General features: G+C 41.3%; 1 protein-coding gene across 2 annotated transcripts in view; it reads left to right on the top strand.

The window, feature by feature from the left end:
- Positions 1–14,337: 14,337 nt before the first annotated feature.
- The window catches only part of LOC126262801 (chondroitin proteoglycan 2-like), a 39,585-nt gene continuing 29,925 nt past the window's right edge, over positions 14,338–23,997 (top strand). The window contains exons 1-3 of one of the 2 annotated variants that reach the window (XM_049959626.1): positions 14,339–14,413; positions 15,298–15,377; positions 18,213–19,429. In XM_049959626.1, coding sequence (XP_049815583.1) covers positions 14,407–14,413; positions 15,298–15,377; positions 18,213–19,226 — 1,101 coding nt within the window. In that variant the 5' untranslated portion in view covers positions 14,339–14,406 and the 3' untranslated portion in view covers positions 19,227–19,429. Of the gene's footprint in view, positions 14,414–15,297; positions 15,378–18,212; positions 19,430–23,997 lie in introns of those variants that run through there. The other variant, XM_049959627.1, reaches the window with a different exon arrangement.

The raw sequence follows: 23,997 nt of genomic DNA, 5'->3' as shown, positions 1-23,997 counted from the left end.
AGCTGTGGAGTCTAATTTTGAAATGACTCAAAAGCCAAGAACTGCTTCCTTATTTGCATCCTTTATCTGTGTGCTCTAAGTACAGTTCAGTATGTCCTCTCAACAACATGCCGCACGAGCGGCACGGCTACACATGGTCACTTGATGCCCCACTAGAAATACGATGAAAAGCGTATGAGCAGAGCAAGCACCAAGCACGGGCTGCCTACGTCATCGCAGCTGCGCATGCGCAGTACAGCCTGTTGTCTGGCGCATTCTGGTAACTGCTCAAACGAACCTCAAGTCTACAAATGCTAGAAACGTAGGTTTGCCTTTCCTTAATCTAGCTTCTAAGATAAGTCGTAGGGTCAGTATTGCCGCACGTGTTCCAATATTTCTACGGAATTCTAACTGATCTTCCCCTAGGTCGGCTTCTACTAGTTTTTCCATTCGTCTGTAAAGAATTCGTGTTAGTATTTTGCGGCTTTGACTTATTAAACTGATAGTTCGGTAATTTTCACATCTGTCAACACCTACTTTCTTTAGGATTGGAATTATTATATTCTTCTTGAAGTCTGAGGGTATTTCGCCTGTCTGACACATCTTGCTCACCAGATGGTAGAATTTTGTCAGGACTGGCTCTCCCAAGGCCATCAGTAGTTCTAATGGAATGTTGTCTACTCCCGGGGCCTTGTTTCGACTCAGGTCTTTCAGTGCTCTGTCAAACTCTTCACGCAGTATCATATCTCCCATTTCATCTACATGTACATCCTCTTCCATTTTCATAATATTGTCCTCAAGTATCTCGCGTCCGTAGGCCGTTGTAATTTAATATATTATTATTTTGATTGTTGCTGACTTACGTGGTGGGCCTTAATAAAATGATATTTAATTTAATTTTGATTTTATGATTAAATGCTTACCTGAAGTTCTCCTTTTTAACAATATTAATTTCAAATTATTTGTTATGTTAATGAATGTTAGACTCGCTGAATCTTAAAACATGAGCATGTAAGTTGAACAATGTAATAAACTTTTCATATTAATTTCCTCGGCTAGTCAGCTCACTTTAAAACAAAAGATCTTTAGTTATTTAACTACAATTGCGGCCCACACACGCGTGAGAGTATTTTTCTTACCTCCGTTAATCATTGCCACGTAGTCGGAGTCCTCGCTCTGGCTATCGGCTATGGTACTGAAAATAAGAATCTTAAAGTTACGTATTTCTGCAACGTCGGGCGGCTGTGGAGATAAATTAATATTATGTTAATAGCGGGCGAGTATTTCCGCTAATTTTTCATAAGTTAATATCGCCACGTAATGGCGTCATTTGCTGCATCGGCCGCTGCGATTGTTGAACTGTAAATTACTTGAATGCACGTTATTTCAAGGAAGGCGGACATGAAATCGGGATCACCTCTTACAAATTAAAAGTGCAGAATAATATTAAATGAATATATTACATGCTTAACTCATACAAATATGCTTACATTTGCCAGCACTTGCAAGATGTCCGTCTATACACAATCAAGACAAGAGAAGAAGTGAAGACGACTAAAAAAATTAACAAAAGAGCGTATCTTGTCATCTCTTTAGATCATTTTGTTATAAATTATTCCTTTGCAATCGAAGCCTACCCAGAGAAATTATTATTTTACGGCTACATGATAAAAATATATTATCAAATTTTTAAATGTCTCTCCTTTATAAATACTGTTTTTTAAGTGTTTTCGTAATATAGCACTGGGGACGCTATAAGTATATCGCCCTTGTATAGACCCTCTATATACTAATCCACCTTTCTGCTTTCCCTTCTTTGCTTAGAACTGGGTTTCCATCTGAGCTCTTGATATTCATGCAAGTGGTTCTCTTTTCTCCAAAGTTCTCTTTAATTTTCCTGTAGGCAATATCTATCTTACCCCTAGTGAGATAAGCCTCTACATCCTTACATTTATCCTCTAGCTGTCCCTGCTTAGCCATTTTGCATTTCCTGTCGATCTCATTTTTGAGACGTTTGTATTCCTTTATGCCTGCTTCATTTACTGCATTTTTATATTTTCTCCTTTCATCAATTAAATTCAATATTTCTTCTGTTACCCAAGGATATCTACTAGCCCTCGTCGTTTTACCTACTTGATCCTCTGCTGCCTTCACTACTTCATCCCTCAAAGCTACCCATTCTTGTTCTACTGTACTTTTTTCCCCCATTCCTGCCATTTGTTCCCTTGCACTCTCCCTGAAACTCTGTAAAACCTCTGGCTTAGTCAAATTTATCCAGGTCCCATCTCCTTAAATTCCAACCTTTTTGCAGTTTCTTCAGTTTTAATCTACAGTTCATAACCAATAGATTGTGGTCAGAGTCCACATCTGCCCCTGAAAATGTCTTACAATTTAAAACCTGGTTCCTAAATCTCTGTCTTACCATTATATAATCTATCTGAAATCTGTCAGTATCTCCATTCTTCTTCCAAGTATACAACCTTCTTTTATGATTCTTGAACCAAGTGTTAGCTATGATTAAGTTGTGCTCTGTGCAAAATTCTACCAGGCGGCTTCCTCTTTAATTTCTTAGACCCAATCCATATTCACCTACTACGTTTCCTTCTCACCCTTTTCCTACTACCGAATTCCAGACAATCATGACTATTAAATTTTCGTCTCCCTTCACTATCTGAATAATTTCTTTTATTTCGTCATACATTTTTTTCAATTTCTTCGTCATCTGCTGAGCTAGTTGGCATATAAACTTGTACTACTGTAGTATACGTGGGATTCGTGTCTATCTTGGCCACAATAATGCGTTCACTATGCTGTTTGTAGTAGCTTATCTGCATTCCAGGTTTTTTATTCATTATTAAACTTACTCCTGCATTACCCCTATTTGACTTTGTATTTATAACCCTGTATTCACCTGACCAAAAGTCTTGTTCCTCCTGCCACCGAACTTCACTAATTCCCACTATATCTAACTTTAATATATCCATTTCCCTTTTTAAATTTTCTAACCTACTTGCCCGATTAAGGGCTCTGACATTCCACGCTCCGATCCATAGAACGCCAGTTTTCTTTCTCAGGATATTGAAAGGGTAATACAGTACCTAAGTGGAGATAAAAATCTAATAGTCATGGGGGACTCGAATGAAGTTGTAGGGAAAGGAGTAGAAGAAACGGTTACAGGAGAATACGGGCTTCGGAGAAGGAATGATAGAGGAGAAAGGCTAAATGAGTTCTGTAATAAGTTTCAGTGAGTAATAGTGAACACTTGCGTTAAGAATCACAATAGGATTAGTTATACTTGCAGAAGGCCTGCAGATAAGGGAAAATTTCAGTTAGCTTTCATCATGATTGTGGTGTGCGTACTGTAAGACCTTCAGTACACACACCATCAAATTATTTAACCTGACGCTCTAACGAAGTAGGCGAGTGTCAGCAATATGTCTCGTGGTCATATCATGGCGTGTTTATCTTCTGCCGTTAGGTCAGACGATAGAAATGCCACTTGCATGCTTCGAGTAGCAGATTGACGGTGACCAACTTTAAACAGAACTTGATTAATTTTCACACACATTTATTAAAATAATAACAAGCATAAAAATTACTTAACTTGGTTCTGGATGCTATTTATAATTGACAATCTGAAGTTCCTTTGGTATTGGTACGTTAATCTTATTCTCACATATATGTCTGATATTTGACCGAAGTGTCTATACATTTATCTTCAGGGCTATGTACAGGAATATGGTAATCTTATTAGGCGAAGACTGAAACCTGACTATAGTCTGGTACGGACAAATGTAGAACTCATACAGACTGGTACAGACTAATGCAGACTGGTACAGGCTGATGCAGACAAATGCAGACTGACTAATCAGAGGTCTGTACACTCGTTATAATACCTCGCGCGTTCGTGTATCACTGCACGAGTGTGATCCGTGAGGAGAAAAAGTTCTACGTAAGCAGCAATCTCATTGGCTGCGTTACATATTAATACGCAGAATTTGGTCCGTCTCTATGGCAGCGCCATCTCGTACTGTGGAGACGGATGAGCGCTGCACCTGTGCTGTTGTGCTTAGTGGGGCGCGCTCTAGTGGGAAAGTTGTATACGCTCTGACTACGCATAACTATGTACACAACAATGATCAGGCAGAGATTCCGAAATCCGATAAGCGATTGTAAGGCATACCGTGGAGCAGATATACCATCAGATTTCAATGTAGTGGTCATGAACAGTAGGGTGACATTTAAGAGCTTATTCAGGAGGAATCAATAAGCAAACAAGTGGGATACAGAAGTACAAAGGAATGACGAGATAAGCTTGAAGTTCTCGTACGCTATAGATACAAATAGAAGAAATAGCTCAGTGGGCAGTACATTTGAAGAGGACATCTCTAAAAAGGGCAATCACAGAAGTCGGAAAGAAAAACATAGGTGTAACTGACAAGAAACAATGTGTAATAGAAGAAATACTTCAGTTGATTGATGAAAGAAGAAAGTACAAAAATTTTCAGGGAAATTCAGGCACACAGAAAATCAGATCGCTAGGGAATGTATGAGCCAGGCGACTTACCATGTGACTTTGGAGAAAATATCACCTACACAATTCCTAAGAGTGTAAGAGCTTACAGGTGCCAGAATAAGGCACAATCCGCTCAACAGCTCATGCATCCAACTGGCCGACGAGAATAATATACAGAATGGAAAAGAAAGCTGACGACGTGTCAGAAGACGATCAGTGTGGCTTTAGGAAATGTAAAGGCACCAGAGAGACAAATGTGATGTTAAGGCTGATAATGTAAGCAAGAGCAAAGAAATATCAAGACACATTCATAGGATTTGTAAAAAAAGAGATAGGCAATGTAAAATGGTGCAAGATGCTCGAAATTCTGAGAAAATAGGGGTAAGCTATAGGGAGAGATGGGCAATATACAATATGTAATAGACCCAGCAGGAAATAACAACAGTGTGGCCGATCGGTTCTAGGCGCTACAGTCTGGAACCGCGCTGCTGCTACGGTCGCAGGTTCGAATCCTGCCAACCAACCTTATCACTGCTACTGCACACGCCCCACGCCATTACAGAGCCTCCACCAACTTCAACAGTCCCTTACTAACATGCAGGGTCCATGGAGTCATGTGGTTGTCTCCATACCCGTACACGTCCATCCGCTCGATACAATTTGAAACGAGACTCGCCTGACCAAGCAACATATTTCCAGTCATCAACAGTCCAGTTTCGATGTTGACGGCAGTCATCAAGGCTAGACGAATGGATCTTCGGCTCCGAAAGCCCATATCGATGATGTTTCATTGAATGGTTCGCACGCTGACACTTGTTGATGGCGCAGCATTGAAATCTGTAGCGGAAGGGCTGCACTGCTGTCACGTTGAACGATTTTCTTCAGTCTTCGTTGGTCCTGTTCTTGGGGGATCTTTTTCCGGCCGCAGCGATGTCGGCGATTTGATGTTTTACCGGATTCCTGATATTCGCTGTACACTCGTGAAACAGTGGAAAGGGAGAATGGCCACTTCATCACTACCTCGGAGATGCTGTGTACCATCACTCGTGCGCCGACTATAACACCACGTTCAAACTTCAGTCTTGATAACATGCCATTGTAGCAACAATAGCCGCAACATTCACAATAAACGTACACTGCATGTTAGCTATTGCATGATGTAATTAGAGCGAACATGATACACCGATAAAGAATAGAGGCCATAAGCGAGAATTAAAAAAGGAATATACTGAACGAAAAAAAGTATGAAGGAATTTATATGTTGGTGAAATGGATAAACATAATGCGTGTATAAACGAAGGAAAACAAGAAGAAGAACAAAATGATGATGACGATAGTGATGATGTTGATGGTGAAGCTGATGATGATGATGGTATCACACCTATGAAAATATACACAGTGATTGGATGAATATTTAATCCGTATCTGCAGAGGAGGTCTTTAATAATAGATACTGGCCCATCCTGGTTCTCTACTAACTGAAGGAAATTTCTATTTCCACGTGCTAACATGCAGTTGGCTGAGGTCGCATATTTCGAAAATTCAAGCTAAATCGGATGTTGACGGCTGCTATCGTCCGCTATTGCTGTCACAAGATCTTCTTCAGCACCAGAGTCCAAATATTATTCAGATTCATGTATAAGAGTCCATTTGAATAACATTACCGTCGTGTTTAGTGATCTCAATAGCCTCTCTGTACAACCTCATAATATTTGCTACTGGCTTCAGTATCTGCGTATTATTAAACCCACATCTACATGTTCATCTACACGGACACCCTGCAAATCACATTTAAGTGCTTGGCAGAGGCTTCATCGAACCACCTTCAGCCGGCCGCAGTGGCCGTGCGGTTAAAGGCGCTGCAGTCTGGAACCGCAAGACCGCTACGGTCGCAGGTTCGAATCCTGCCTCGGGCATGGATGTTTGTGATGTCCTTAGGTTAGTTAGGTTTAACTAGTTCTAAGTTCTAGGGGACTAATGACCTCAGCAGTTGAGTCCCATAGTGCTCAGAGCCATTTGAACCATTTTGAACCACCTTCACAACAATTCTCTATTATTCCAATCTCGAACAGCGAGGAAAAAGCGAACATCTATGTGTTTCCGTGCGAGCTCTGATTTCCCCAATTTAATTACGGTGATCGTTTCTCCCTACGTAGGTTGGCGTTAACAAAATATTTTCCCATTCAGAGGAGAAAGTTGACGATCGAAATTTCGTGAGAAGATTCCACAGCAACGAAAAACGCCTTTGTTTTAATGATGTCCACCCAAAACCCTGTATCATTTCCGTCACACTCGTTCCCCTATTTCGAAATTATACAAAACGTGCTGACCTTCTTTGAACTTTCTTGATATACTCCGTCAAACCTATCTGGTTCAAATGGATCTGAGCACTATGGGACTTAACATCTGAGGTCGTCAGTCCCCTACAACTTAGAACTACTTAAACCTAACTAACCTAAGGACATCACACACATCCGTGCCCGAGGCAGGATTCGAACCTGCGACTGTAGCAGCAGCACAGTTCCGGACTGAAGTGCCTAGAACCGCTCGGCCACAGTAGCCGGCTGCAGTATTCTAAAAGAGGATGGAGCAGCCTAGTGTAGGCAGTCTCTCCAGTAGATCTGTTCAATTTTCTAAGTGTCTTGCCAATTAAACGCAGTCTTCAGTTAGCCTTCCCTACAATATTTTCTGTGTGTTCCTTGCAGTTTAAGTTACTCGTAATTTTAATTTAGCAGTTATGTGAATGACCTCACACTTGTCGTTATTTAGAAACAACTGCCAATTTTTGCGCCACACAGATATCTTTTGTAAATCGGTTTGCAATTTGTTTTCATCTACTGATGACTTTACTAGTCGATAAACGACAGTGTCATCTGCAAACAACCTAAGACGGCTGCTCAGACTGGCTCTTACACCATTTATACAAGAAGGAACAGTAAAGGGCCTAAAACAGTACCTTTGCCAACGCTCGCCCAGTTAGCCATGCGATCCAGCGCACTGCTCTCCGGGTGGGAAGGCGTGCCGGTCCCGGGCACGAATCCGCCCGGCGGATTAGTGTAGAGGTCCTGTATGTGGATGGTTTTTAAGATGATTTTCCATCTGCCTCGCCTGTTTCCCCTAATAACAGCCCCAGTTACACTACGTCGGCGATTGCACAGCAAATGCTTTCTCCACGTACGCATTCACCATAATTACCACGAAAACATTATGGTTACACTCGTCTGGTGTGAGACGTTCCCAGGGGGGTCCACAGGGGGCCGAACTGGGCAATAACAATGAGTTCTGTGTGGGACGGTGGTGGGGTGAGTGGAATGTAGTAGCCTGTTTTGGGGTTGTGAACCACTGAGGGCAACGGCGGTGTCGATGCTTGTCCGTTGTTTCTACGTCCCCAGTTCCATACAGTACAATACAATACAATACAATACCTTGGGGAACTGCAGAAATCACTTCTGTTTTCCTCGATGACTTTCCGTCAATTAATACGAACTGTGACCTCTTTGACAGGAAATCAAGAATCCAGTCACAGAGACGATATCCCGTAGTTACACAATTTCGCTAATAGCCGCTTGTGTGGTACAGTGTCAAAAGCCGTCTGGAAACCCAGAAATACAGAATCAACTTGAAATTCCATCTCAATAGCACTCAACACTATGTATGAGTAAAGAGCTAGTTGTGTTTCACAAAAACGATGTTTTCTAAATCCGTGTTGACTGTGTGTCAATAGACCATTTTCATCGAGGATATTCATAGTGTTCGAACACAATATGTGTTCCAAAATCCTGCTGCATGATATAAGCCTGTAATGTTGTGGATTACTCCTACCACATATTTTGAATACTGTGGTAACCTGTGCAACTTTCCAGTCTTTGTATACAGATCATTCGTAGAGCAAACGATTGTATGTGATTGTTAAGTATGCAGCTGTAGTATCAGCATATTGTTAAAGGAACGTAACTGCTATACAGTCTGGACCGGAAGGCTTCCGTTTGTTAAGTGATTTAAGTTTCTTCACTACTCCTAGGAATTCTATGTCTACCTTACTCATTCCATCTAATGTGATGAATAAATTTATACGTTTGTCTGGACCGGTTTCGACTGGTAAGACTGTCATCTTCAGATCTTGAAAAGTGCTTTTGGTTGCACGTCATGTTACATTGTATGTTCATTACTCAGGCAATGTGAAGATTTTTTTGGAGAGTATGATGCACACTCCACACAGATTTGAGAAAAATAAAATTACAAACAAGTTGCCACAAGTAAAATACACCTGGTGTAACTTGTCATCTCAACATATGTAGCACCCCTTTGTTGCTTTTCAGTTGTTAAAATGCACAGTATATAGAGCAGTGCGCAATTATGCCAATGTTTGCATTTAAATGACGAGAGGAACACATCTTGGAACCTTCTTACTCGTAGAACTACGTATTTCGAGTGATAAGATTCCAAGATGTGCTTCTCTCAACAAGTAAATGCAAACATTGCATAATTGTGCAGTTTCACTATTGTGCCGTGGTAGGGTCGCTTTAATGCCGTTTTTCCTTTTGGGCATTTTGTCACCATCGAGTGGCGTCTTATTCCTCCCTGAGTTACTGTCTGAACGAGTTGCTCACTTGCCTCTGTCAGTGGCAGCAGCAGCGTTTATCGATACTGGTACGGCTGTAACTTCTTTGGTGTGGCAGTTATATTTCCGTGTCATGGTGTGTGTGTGGCAGTTAGTCGGGCACGGAGCTGCAGTCGGGGACGGAACAGCGGTCGGGGACGAAGGAGCGTCGGGCACGGAGCTCCATGAGGTGTGGACAGCCAGTATTTGCCGACCGCGGGCGACACACATGCACTGTCCGACTGAAGAAGACTGGAGCAGGAACGACCGTTGTTTGGTCGTTCGGTCAGTCGTCTCGTCGGCGGACGTGTATTTGATCTTTTGGCCGCTTCCGCGTGAGGGGAGTTCGTCGGTTGCGGCGGAGCAGCGAGGATGACTCTGCGGTGTGTGATCAGGCCGGGGGCGACCCTTGGAACACTTCTGAGCACCACTCTTTGTTGTTTGTGATTGTCATTTTATTTGGTCGCAGGTACTGTGCCGGGCCCTCAGCCGTGTATTAATATTATCTGTTTTATGTTTAGTATATGACCTTCAGCCGAACTAACAACTTTAAGATTAGGCCTTCAGCCGTGTTTCATTTACCATTCTTGTTGCTCTGTATTTAGGCCTTCAGCCGATTTTGTTTCAGAATCTGTGGCTTCAATTGTAAATCTTTGTCGGGAAGGTTTCTCTTTAATTATTTTCAATTCTTGAATCGGCCTTCAGTTGTGTTCTGTAAATGTTTGTCTAAAGGTTGTCTTTAATTACTGAGTAATTGCTTGGGCCTTCAGCCGACGAGATACTACAAGGATTCTTAAGATATTTTTCTGTTGTACTGTGTAAAGGCTTATTCTTTAAGTCTTTCTTTTGTTATGTAAAGAAAATTTTGTAATTGGGCTTTCAGCAATAGAATTAACTTGAATTTTCCTTAATATGGCATTTAGCCGGAAGATATTGTAATTTTACTTAAATAAGGCCTTCAGCCGTTACTCTAAATCCTGGTGTTTTAAAAGCAATCATTTAAATTTATTCTGGAGAAGTTACTTGGGCCCTCAGCCGTAAATTGATCTTTGTTGTTTTAAAGAGAAAACTGTGCATTGGTTCAAGGAATAAAGTAGTGTGTGTGTTCCTGTATAACTAACAGTAATTGACCTTAGCCCCTTTCCACAAATTCATCCGCTCTGTCCTGCGAAATCAGATTTAAACTACACAGGGTGATTCACAAGAAAATGCAAATATTTTAACATGTTATTTCAGAAGTAAAACTAAATAAAAAAAGTTCATATAAACAAAAAACATGTCCCAGACGTGTATCTACTTAAGTTTTCCAGAACATTCAGAGAAGCAAAGACGTAATTTCTCGGAATCCTCTCAGTTGGATAACGAACGCGATATTCGTTAACTGCAGCCGTAGCATTACCATCACATTTGCTATAAATAAACACCATATCGGCGTATTCCTCTGTCGTAAATTTGAAAGACATCCCTATGTCATAAATAATCTAGAAAGTACAACAGTTACTACGTGGTTTCATTTAAATACACTGATATTATTATGTTCTTTCACTTAAGGTTAGGAAACAACTGAAACAACTCACTAACGGTTGCCAACAATGACATAAATATTTCTACATTCTTAATGGAAAGTAAACAAATTTTATTGTATAATAATCTTTGCTTCTCTAAATGTTCTGGAAAACTACTGCAGATAGACCTCTGGGATGTGCTTTATTAGATTCACAGGCCAATAACAACAAAATAACGGAAATCGTGCTTTACTTTAAACTCATACAGCACACTGGACTCGCATTCAGGAGGACGACGGTTCAATCCCGTCTCCGGCCATCCTGAGTTAGGTTTTCCGTGATTTCCCTAAAATCGTTTCAGGCAAATGCCGGGATGGTTCCTTTGAAAGGGCACGGCCGATTTCCTTCCCCATCCTTCCCTAACCCGAGCTTGCGCTCCGTCTCTAATGACCTCGTTGTCGACGGGACGTTAAACACCACTAACCAACCTTTAAACTCATACAGTTTTGCGGTGACTTCATACTAGCGAAGTTGCTAAATTTCAGGCAAAATCTTTTATTAGACGTAATTCCGTAACTAGACATTTGCAGATCTACATTTATCTCAGTTTTTTTAATTTAGTTTTACTTGCAGAATAACACATTAAAATATTTGCATATCTACCTGAATCACCATGTATATTGTGGATTTTAACAAACGACAAGCATCAGAGGAGTAAAACGTTAGTAGAGACCCCAATTTCCACAAGTTGCATTACAGCTATGCAAAATTTTACTTATGATTAACAAATCTGTAACAGTTTTGCATCGACCTTGACTATAAACAGTCTCTTTAAAGTACAGAGATACCCTATTCTTGTTTCGCGTTATGAGAAAAAAATGTTCAAATGTGTGTGAAATCTTATGGGACTTAACTGCTAAGGTCATCAGTCCCTAAGCTTACACACTACTTAACCTAAATGTTCTCAGAAATTTCGTCTCGAGTTAAGGCCTATGTTTCATACCGGCAGAATTTTCTTGGCCAGGAATGCCCATTTTGCCAGTGCTAGACTGCTTTCGATGTCCTCCTTGCTCCGTTAGTCACGTTTATTTTGCTGCCTTGCCAGCAGAGTTCCTTAATAATTTCATCTACTTAATGATGTTAATTTTCTCGCTGTTATCATATCTCCTACTTCTCATTACTTTTACCTTTCTTCTAGTTACTCTCAATTCACACTCTGTACTCATTAGCCGTAGATTCGATTCGGTAGACCATGCAGTTCTTCTTCATTTTCATTGACGATAGCAATGTCATCTGTGAATCGTATCACTGATATCCTTTCACCTTGAACTTTTATCCCAACACGGTTTACCCATTGTTGCCAACATCGTCCAATAGTGGTATCGCTCCTATTGAATTTTCCATCCGTCTTCTTTGAACCCAACTACATGTCCTCTCGAATGTTACCATCTACATATATAGTCAACGCGCCGGTCTGTTAGGCATTGTTACTGTCTAACTGAGTAAATGGAATGGAATTTACGAAGACTTTATGCCCTGGAATCAATATGACTCCCGTTGGTGCATTGTTTTCCTGTCATAGAATGTGTTTTTCCCTCACTCAATGTTTGTGACGTATGTCTATAATTCAGTATTCCCGACGAAACAGAATGTCCGTCATCTCGAGCGCTAATCCACGAGGGCGTTAAGATCTTACATGTTGTGGTATCCGAAACATTTGAACCTCTTTTTCCACATTAGCATAACTGACGAGCAAAGCGAGCAGCAATATCGTGGTACGGTGAATCACTGTGGCTCTGAGCACTATGGGACTTAACATGTATGGTCATCAGTCCCCTATAACTTAGAACTACTTAAACGTAACTAACCTAAGGACATCACACAACACCCAGTCATCACGAGGCAGAGAAAATCTCTGACCCCGCCGGGAATCGAACCCGGGAACCCGGGCGCGGGAAGCGAGAACGCTACCGCACGACCACGAGCTGCGGACTTGAATCACTGTCTCAACACGTCATTTTCCTACTGCAGACCAAGCATGATTCGTTCTGGTAGACGTTTCTGCTTCCTACACGAGACTTAGCATCAGCTTCATTAACTACCAGATATCTATTGCGTCTTGGAATGACAACGTTTGCATTGTTTCTGCATGTAAAATCTGTCGCTTATGACTACTTTGTACACTATATGGAAGTTTCACTTTTGTTATGTGCCATCTACATTGTAGTGTAATTTAATGACGTGCATGGTAGTTAGGAAACCACATGACATGTTTGGTTACACAAATCAATTTTGTCTCATGAGGCGAGACAGTCCTCAGAAAACGTTTCAAAGCTGTTTGCAGGACAGAGGAAAGAGGAACCAAAACATCTGCTACAAAGGAAGCTACGTAATAGACTGAAGGGCTCGCAGGGTAGTGTGTGCTTATCAACTGTCAGACAGCATAGTAACAAGGAGTGCCAAACAGTTAGTATGCAGTTAATTCAGTATTTGTGCTGTGACCGCTGGGCACTGGTGAAGCTTCTACGCAAGTCGCACAGGGTCCGCTCTCGCAACAGGTCAATGTGGTCATAAATGTACTCCATTTGATTATACTATGAGAGCTGTCTTTGTGTCTTCATGCTATCAGTTTCCTCATTTTAGTCTGAGATTAACGTTGTGGTATAGAGCCACAGTCAATTATATTTGCTTAAGTGAAGGGTTCGCCAACATCGTGTTTCCAGCACTGTTGTGCTTAATTTAAGGTACATGATTAGAATTACCTCTCAAATGGTGTTTACCTATGGCTTTGCTTGTAGATCCCGAAGATTATAGTGGAAAATGGTCCAAGCCATTTTAGTTCCCATACACTCGTATGCGAGATTCTATGAGGGCGTGCTGAAAAGAAATGCCTCCGAATTTTTCAAGCGAAGCATCTTCAAACAGTTTAAATAAAACGAACGTTATTAAGAATCCACAGCTTTGTTTTTCATCTATATTCTTCCTTCGAGGCTAGACGGTTCCGAATTGTAGCATGTAACATGGCAGGTAACATGGCAGTGAGTAACTTAGCTATGGTGGTGTGTGACAAACACCTTGTTGTAATCGAGTTCGTCCAAACATGGAGCACATTCCTCCTTCAGCATCGCAACGCCAGACCACACAAGAACTCAGTGACGTCTGCAACAATCCGACGTTTTGAGTTCACTGTCATCAATCATCCTTCATAAAGTCCCGAATTAGCCCCATCCGTGTTTCCTCCGTTTCCAAAACTTACAGAACACCCTCGTGGAATTCACTTTGAAAGTGATGAAGCAGTGCAAGCAGATGTGACGTTGTGGCTCCGTCAACAAAGCCAAATATTCTACAGTGATGGTATTATCAAATTTGTCTCTCGTTGGGAGAAATGTGTTCGTCGACGGGGTGACTATGTTGAGAGATAAATATGTAGGCATGAGGGAGAAAACACAGCATGTTAATAACATTTGTTTTATTTAAAATCCCAAGTGTTTTCACACATAGACAATTACTTTCTGTACGCCCTCTTAGAATTTAACACGTCCTGTGACAGGCAGAATTATAGATGACACTATCAGGAAATTACACATGTTCTCACCTTGTGCAACAGCAGTTGTCAGTGTCAGATAAGAAATGAATGCATCTAGACGAATGCGTTGTCCACAATGGCAGATTTGTTTCTTATCTGCGACGCTGACGTTCGTGCGGTTGTGTCTGACGAACGAAGATAGCCCGTTGAGGGATTATTTAAGCGGTACGAAAGTAAGTCTAAGCCACCTTTTGCGGACAGTAACGTGACTTGAGCAAACATGAGAGGTAAGATCCAATTGCCGCGATATTGGCTCTTTTTTGACTTTGATATAGCTTCTGCTTGGTTAGAAAATGTACCACGTATAAATAAACTTATATTCTCGAATAGAGCTGGTGCCAAAATGTTCACTTGACTATGTGCTGCGTTGTGTATTGTGGTTTCTCTGGGTAACGTATCTCAAATATTTATTTATTAAGTAAGGGAGTTGACTTATTCTACTGTATATCTCTAAAGCAACAGCTGAAATAAGTCTCAATATAGCCGACAAAAACAAATACTGAGAACTCTGAAAGCATGTATACGTTTAGGTAACAAGGAAACTTAGAACATCTAAATGCAGTGCGCACTTTTATCTAAGTATAAAATATTGAAACTAGTGACAGAGACAAGGCCAAGCGACGTTTGTCTCGTGCACAATAGCGATAGCGGGTATTGCGGAACAATTCAAACGATATCTAATGTTTGCTAATTATAATTTGTAACAGACTACGATTACCACTGTATTTTATTACACTGCATGTTCAGTCAGCCCATTGCTAATATTTAACGTCCCGTCGGTCATGATTTCATTAAATTCTTATGCTAGTTGAGTTTATAAAGAATAGAGAAGTATGCCGAACGTTGAATATAACCAGGAAAACCTTCTACCGAACGATGTTAATTTTATGGGATGTTACAAGTACGAGTACAACTCATTCTGTCACACTGAGAGGAATGTGGGATGAGCATTGAGAATTCCCATCAGTATTATTTATAACGAAAGAGCAAATTGTCGAAATTTCTTAGCTTTATTTAAAACGAAAATTTCACACAGAGCAACAAACAAATGCATTAAGTGTTAGCAAACTTGTGTTATAAGATGCGTGTTACATCGTGCTTTACTTTTCAGGGTTTCCACTACTTGTGACCGTCGTGCTAGCGGCCTTGGTAGGAAGCAGCAGTACAGCTTCCATCAGAAAGGTGACTGTGGTAAGTGTATCCAGCAACCTGCATATTATGTTGTGTGTTCTTTAGTAAGAAACCTGTCGCTCAGTTAATGTAATCGATTCCAAATGTGGGTGTGTGTACAGAATTATTATTCTAATCACTCAGTATGCTAGCCAGCAGTTTACCAGTATTAACGCAGTATTATTAATATTTGCTTTCTCTAAATCCAAACTGCGTAAGTGATAATTGTTAAAGATGAAATAGTTCTGCTAAATTTATTTCATAGAATATTCTCGGTACGATTGTTTCAGGAAAATAGCTGTTAATTTAAAATAATATCCAAGTTGTGAATTCATTTAAAGGCTGAGTCTAATCTGCTATTATTTGTTATCTTATGGAATACTTCTACAATTATATTCAGTCGTTGAGACGAAAAGAAATTGCGATAAAAGGGTTAATAATCTTTATTTCTAAAGGGTGTTTAGAAATTCGCATTACAACCTTCTACAACTGGTAGACGCGAGTGAACGTGTAATATTTAAAATTGAAACCTATATGTGAAAACATACGTTTACGTGCTACAGCAGTTTGCAAACATGTTGGTAACGTGACCACTTTTACAAATAATTGGTTGGCAGGACCCAGGACATCATTTGTTTCACAATTACACTTATTAATAGCCAAGGAATTTGCTCGTTTACTCGTTCGTGAGTTCTGTTCAACGTGATGCAGTACAGCCTCTTCCTATTCGGATGTGTGGCGTCTCCTTCGTGTAGCACAGTCACGTCAGCTGACGGTGAAGGTACCATTTCACGAAGCCGTTGCGTAATTGTTGCGAAAAGGTTAAGATAAGTTCTGACGTTGTGGAAAACGATCTTGACAAAGGCGACGAGCATCGCTTCCCCTACCGCGAGCTTCGCCATTCAGAAGGATCCATCGATGTAATACGCAAACGTGTACTAAACCACACTGCTCTGTCACAGACATTTGACTGAGGCTCGAACCGGATCAAAGAGGCAGGACTGACGTCAAATGACATCAGCCAATCCGACATTACAGTACATCCCCCCCCCCCCTCAGCATTACTACCCTGTAGCACACCTACCTAACAAACATGTGTTCAAACAGCTGTAGCAAGGAAATGGTATGTTTCCGAAAATCGGTTCCTATTCATAGATTATGTACTCACTCCATTCAACAAAAGGTAGAAGTTCGTAATGAGAGTTTACGAACACCCTGTAACGGAGTAAAATATTATAGGAATGGAATGATTATACACTGCAGGAACGTGGATGTTGTTACCTTTCACTTAGTTAAGTTCTGTGTCTTACTGAACATGGAATTTGAATTTCCAGTCTTAAAAATCATTCATGTTCACAAGATTAAAAAAAAGAAGCTATAATATGTTTTCGCATTTTGTTGGATGTACGTTTAGTGACAGTTGTAAGAAAATAACCATGAATTACCGAGTCGGAATTGTCTACAGTATGACATTTGAGGTCGAAGTCAGGTTTCGCTGGTATTCTTGTCTTTCATTCTTATGAGAAAGCAGTGTCTTGAAGGCTGCTATGTCACACATTCTCGCTATAATATGCTGTGTCCTCTCTCTCGACCATCTTCTCTGGTATCGATCAGCAAGAAAAAGTCTTATATTTTCTTGCAGGCAGTAAGAATATACCACCAAGGTAAGCACTGTGCCACTACTACTTAACAAAAAGTTATAAGCTAACTGGCTACACTAATACAATACTGTATTTAGTATTATGAACATTACAGATACAGACTGAAATATTGGTCATATACAGTTGGTAAAACACTAACAGCTGAAGAATTTTCGTAAATGGTTCCATCCTATATACGATAATATTATTTCCGTGAAATAACACTGAACGTAGATCTGTGTTTGTATATGATGAACCACAGCTCCACTGAAAAAAATTTCGAAGATAATGAGAGATGTTTTCTGAATAGTTTGACGGAAGAGACAAGTATTCTCTGGTGGCACTTTACAGAGTAATACTGTGATTATGATTTATTCTGTCCATTACACAATACACGTACAATTGTTCGGCAGTTCCTTCACACAGACACCACAGGCGCTTATATACTGATGTTATTGCTGTAGATGCAGGAACATCGTTTTTAGGACTGTTTTCCACTGCATTGAGTGGACCCAATAAAGAGATGCATATCTGGAAACTCTCTGCCAGTAAACGTATCCATAGTAATGTGTATAACTGATAATTTACAGTCAACACTCATGAAAAAACAAAGGTGAATCGGACGCAAGTAGTAAAAATCACGCTTCAGGGCGAATAGTAGGCATTACTTTTATCAACATAAGTATCACTAGTGAATGCACAAAGTTTTCTTTTCAAATGAGACACACAGCACTACATCCTATATTTCAATAATGGTGCAAGCAATTTCAGTGCAGTGCAGATACAAAGGTAAACGGAGTTAAAAAAAAGAATAAATGAAAAACACCAGTTTGCTTTTGTTCTACAATATTAGTTTTATTGTTAACAAGGCCATCTTCAGACATTTACTCAGACTCGTAAGCCGAAAACCGTTCAACAATAAAACTAATATTGTAGAACAAAAGCAAACTGGCGATTTTCATTTATTATAATGGTTGCTCTAGCGAGAAGTGACGGAGGAATCTGTCACCATGAGAAAAAAAAAAAAAAAATCTGACGAACTGCTATATTTCTTTAGCGACTCTCTGAAAGCCACAAGCCACTGTACCAAAATATTCTGAAAGTAATACTAGACAAACGAGGAGATATTGACGATAGAAATTACCCTGTGTATTGCTAATAGAATATAATGATAATGAAAATCCAGGAATACTAACAAATATGCAATTTCTTTCAGATGAGTGCAACTTGCAAGGGAGCTTCTGGGCCATTTCCGAACCCAGACAGCTGCAGAAGCTTCCTACAATGTGAGCCATCAGGTGTCGCAACGGTCATCCCATGCCCAGCAAACCTCGAGTTCAATCCAAATCTGAGGGTGTGTGACTTCCCAGAGAGAGCTGGTTGCTCCTCATCACCGTCTCCACCAGCTGACGACGACAATGGAAATGGTGGGGGATCAGATGATAACGGAGGCGCTTCACCAGCTCCACCATCTGGCGACGCCCCCAGCTGTCCCCCATGGAATCCTAATGACGTCACCCAGCTGCCCAATCCGAATGACTGCAGCAGCTTCTACAAGTGTGACGAGAACGGCGTTGCCTGGGTCATTGAATGCCCAGCCGGTCTCGAATACAATGCAGAGCTGAGAGTGTGTGACTACCCAGAAAATGCTGGTTGCTCATCATCTGCACCAAGCAACCCATCTGAGGGGGGTGAAGATAACGGAAATTCTAATGCAGGTGATGATGTGAGTCCAAATCCACCAGCTGGAGATGCTCCTACTTGCCCAGCTTGGAATCCAAACGACGTCACACAGTTGCCCAATCCCAGTGACTGTAGCAGCTTCTACAAATGCGACGAGAATGGTGTGGCTTGGCTCATACCATGCCCAGCTGGACTCGAGTACAATGCGAACCTGAGGGTATGCGACTACCCAGAGAGTGCTGGTTGCTCATCGTCAGCTGCTCCAAGTAACCCATCTGGCGACGATTCCTCTAATGGCGGTCAAGACAATGGAAATACTGGTTCCGGTAATGGCGAAAGCCCACAGGAACCAGCTGCAGATGCTCCCACATGCCCACCTTGGAATCCTGATGATGTCACCCAGTTGCCTAATCCCAGCGACTGTAACAGCTTCTACAAGTGCGACGAGAACGGAATTGCCTGGTTGATACCATGCCCAGCGGGCCTCCAATACAACGCCGAGCTGAGAGTGTGTGATTACCCTGCGAGCGCTGGATGTTCTGTATAATGTGCCTAACCATCCATTCAGACAATATTTGTGAAATCACCCAGTGTGCAGCCATCAAAGGTTTGCCTCAAAGCATGTTTAAAAATTACTTTGTTATAATATCTCAGTTGTCCGCCAAACAATACTGAGGTTATGATGTAGTGTGATAATTCTTCTATGGATTACATGTGATAATTGAATGAAATAAAATACAATGAGCAAGACATACTCATTATTAATGTGTCCCACTATCCTATTGTGTTTTGTGTTTAAAAGAAATCTACATGAAGAAATGAAATAACTTAGAAATAGCTCTATGTCTATGAAAGAACTTCTGCAGTGTTTTGATTTATATTTTATCTCTGTGTATTAAAGACAACCTCCTGACAGAGTGACTCATCATCTCCCAGCCCATACCGAAACTTGAAGTTTGGAGAGGGATTTTTCGAAATACCACAGATTGGAGTGTGAAGTAGGGTGAAAAGGTGTATCTCCATAATAAAGTAAGTTTGAAGCTAGAACTTCAAAAATTGGTATTTGGTTTCTTGGTCAGAAATTAACTAACAATTGTTTCAGCATTTCTGAAAATTTAAAGCATAGTGGGGTGAAACAGTGGATGGCAGCTTGTTTAAAAAAAAAAAAACGTTATGAAAATACTATTAAACCATTTCCAAAGATAAATCTATGGAAATTGGTATTTTACTTTTGGTTAGGAATAAAAATCGTATGTTTAAGACTGTAGAAAGTGAATCTCTAACAGGGTGGAATGGGGTTGAAAATATTTATGAAAATATGTCATTATGAAAGCATTTTTAAAAGTAAATCTAAAAAACTTGTGTTAGGTTTCTCTGTTGGAAATAAAAAAAAAATGAAGTTTCAGTATTATTTGGAAATTCAACTCTTAATGTGGTGAAATAGGACTTGGTTGATTCATTGACGTATCAGCGACCTGGCCAAGGTGCTAAGGACAGAAACTTGAATTTTGGTGCGGATGCTGATCTCGTACTGCAGGCATCATTCAGTAACTGTTTTTTTCGAAGTCCATCCGTAAGAAGATGATATGTGGGATGACTTATTTACTGAAAGTATGTTGCTTTTAAGTAAATTTGGAAGCCAGAACCAAGAAAATTGATCTTTGGTTTCTCAGTCAGAAATAAATAAATACATGCTTCAGCAACTTTAGGAATTCAACCACTAAGAGTCTTAAAGAGCTAGTGAAAATTTATTTCGAAAATAGGTCATTATTAAAGTAATACTAAAGCATTTTTAAAGCTACATCTGTGACAAATGGTATTAGACTTAGAAGTAATTCTGGAAATCCAATCTCAAAGGGCGTGAAATGGCGGATAATTTTTTTAAAATATCTTATGAAATAAAAATTTTGAAGTTAAATGTAAGAACATTTTTATTTGGCATCTCACTTAGAAATAAAACATTATGGGTTTCATTGATTTCCGAAATTAAACATTGTAATTATAGATGTAAACAAGTATTCACTATCGTCTTTTCGTCTGCTTTGTCAAATGGGAAGTGCCTTATTAGACTCAGTGAGTGGAACTTGCACACAACCCAGTGAGCTATTATCTACATGGGTACTTCTGTTTTGCCTGTAGTTGGACAAATGAAGTGGAATGATCTGGAGCAATGATTGGCGATGAAAGGACTTCTGGCTCTTTTCAGGAATCTTATTTTTACAAATATTTGAGGGAAAACGAGCAGTTTCTGAATTAATGAATATAAGATATATTTTCAAACTAATATTATAAGAAATATTAATAGAAAGTATGAAGTGTGCAATGGCTAACATCGGTGAAATTGTGTATTAAAATGTATTGACGTTTCAGTACTATGCTTGATGCGTTATCGCACAAAAGTGAGACATATGTGGATGATTTGTGAAGCTGAGTTACTTGCAGTCCCTACTTCCGCACATGCATTCCAGTGAATGTACTCGCTGGAGGAGTATCTCATGCCACCGAATGTCGTTTTGAGAAAAAAAATGTCACGTCACTTCGATACACGAAAACCGAATCATATTCCCGATGATATTCCGGGATACGTGACTCATGGTGTTGAACTTATGATGTTTCTAGGTGACTTACTGTTTCACAGTTTAGTCGCTTGGAAGAGCTCGAGTTGTCTAGGAAGATTGAGGATATGTTAGATGACGCTATGTTCAGATTCAGGAAATGCTGATGCACTACCGACGCTGTTCTGAGGTTGGAGCTGAGAATGGAAATAAGACAGAAGAAAAATGGAGACATTTTCGTAGGAACTGTCGACCTGGAAAAGCGTTCGACAATATCAAATGCTACAAGAAGTACAAATTCCGAGAAAAATAGGTTTAAACTGTAAGGGAAAACAGGTAATATGCAATATGTACAAGAACCAAGATGGAATAATATGAGTGCAAGTGTAAGTCAGGGTTATAGCCTTCCGCCCCTACTGTTAAATACACTCCTGGAAATGGAAAAAAGAACACATTGACACCGGTGTGTCAGACCCACCATACTTGCTCCGGACACTGCGAGAGGGCTGTACAAGCAATGATCACACGCACGGCACAGCGGACACACCAGGAACCGCGGTGTTGGCCGTCGAATGGCGCTAGCTGCGCAGCATTTGTGCACCGCCGCCGTCAGTGTCAGCCAGTTTGCCGTGGCATACGGAGCTCCATCGCAGTCTTTAACACTGGTAGCATGCCGCGACAGCGTGGACGTGAACCGTATGTGCAGTTGACGGACTCTGAGCGAGGGCGTATAGTGGGCATGCGGGAGGCCGGGTGGACGTACCGCCGAATTGCTCAACACGTGGGGCGTGAGGTCTCCACAGTACATCGATGTTGTCGCCAGTGGTCGGCGGAAGGTGCACGTGCCCGTCGGCCTGGGACCGGACCGCAGCGACGCACGAATGCACGCCAAGACCGTAGGATCCTACGCAATGCCGTAGGGGACCGCACCGCCACTTCCCAGCAAATTAGGGACACTGTTGCTCCTGGGGTATCGGCGAGGACCATTCGCAACCGTCTCCATGAAGCTGGGCTACGGTCCCGCACACCGTTAGGCCGTCTTCCGCTCACGCCCCAACATCGTGCAGCCCGCCTCCAGTGGTGTCGCGACAGGCGTGAATGGAGGGACGAATGGAGACGTGTCGTCTTCAGCGATGAGAGTCGCTTCTGCCTTGGTGCCAATGATGGTCGTATGCGTGTTTGGCGCCGTGCAGGTGAGCGCCACAATCAGGACTGCATACGACCGAGGCACACAGGGCCAACATCCGGCATCATGGTGTGGGGAGCGATCTCCTACACTGGCCGTACACCACTGGTGATCGTCGAGGGGACACTGAATAGTGCACGGTACATCCAAACCGTCATCGAACCCATCGTTCTACCATTCCTAGACCGGCAAGGGAACTTGCTGTTCCAACAGGACAATGCACGTCCGCATGTATCCCGTGACACCCAACGTGCTCTAGAAAGTGTAAGTCAACTACCCTGGCCAGCAAGATCTCCGGATCTGTCCCCCATTGAGCATGTTTGGGACTGGATGAAGCGTCGTCTCACGCGGTCTGCACGTCCAGCACGAACGCTGGTCCAACTGAGGCGCCAGGTGGAAATGGCATGGCAAGCCGTTCCACAGGACTACATCCAGCATCTCTACGATCGTCTCCATGGGAGAATAGCTGCCTGCATTGCTGCGAAAGGTGGATATACACTGTACTAGTGCCGACATTGTGCATGCTCTGTTGCCTGTGTCTATGTGCCTGTGGTTCTGTCAGTGTGATCATGTGATGTATCTGACCCCAGGAATGTGTCAATAAAGTGTCCCCTTCCTGGGACAATGAATTCACGGTGTTCTTATTTCAATTTCCAGGTGTATATACATCGATAAAGCAATGACGGAAATGAAAGAAAGGACCAAGACGAAAGGATAACAATGACAAGTCTCGTTGATAGTAGTGTTTTCCTCAGTGAAAGTGAAGAAGGATAACAGGATCTGTCGTAAATCAGAAATTTGATAAAGTTAAGGAATTCTACTACCTAGACAGCAAAATAACCCATGACGGCCGGAGCAAGAAGGACATAAAAGCTTACTACCACTGGCAAAAAGGACATTCCAGATCCAAGAGCAGTCTACAAATATCAAACATAGACCTTAACTTAAGGTCTGAAGATGTACGCTTGGAGCATTATATAGTATGGTAGTGAAACATGGGCTGCGGGAAATCCATAATAGATGAGAAACGAAACATTTGAGATCTGTTGCTACAGAAGAATTTTGAAAATTAGGTTGACAGATAAGGTAAGGAATGAGGACATTCTTCGCAGAATACACGAGTATACGAATATACAGGAAACAATGACAAGAAGAAGGGATGGGACCATAGGTGATACGTTGAGACATCAGGGAATAACTTGCCTTTGACTAGACAGAGCAGCAGAGTTTAAAAACTAAAACTGAAAACAGACATTACCAATACATCCAGAAAATAACCGAGGACGTACTCCGAGGTGAAAATGTTGGCAGAGAAGAGGGATTCGTGGTGGGCCGCATCAGAGCAGTCAGAAGACTGATGATTGATTTTTTTTTTCCTGTAGGATAAGTTTACAGTTTTTGTTATAGTTCACTTACTATTCTGTTCCGAATCGATCTAAAAAAAAATTGCAGTATGTTTGATTTCCCATGTTCTCAATATCTTGATATGGCTGTGTTTGCTAAGACCACCTATCAAGAGCAGGCCGCGGTGGCCGTGCGGTTCTAGGCGCTTCAGTCCGGAACCGCGGTACTGCTTG

This window comes from Schistocerca nitens, chromosome 6 (genome assembly GCF_023898315.1).
Source record: "Schistocerca nitens isolate TAMUIC-IGC-003100 chromosome 6, iqSchNite1.1, whole genome shotgun sequence".
NCBI lineage: Eukaryota > Metazoa > Arthropoda > Insecta > Orthoptera > Acrididae > Schistocerca > Schistocerca nitens.
The sequence above is the reverse complement of the archived record's forward strand: the minus strand, read 5'-3'. Positions and strand labels throughout refer to the sequence as shown.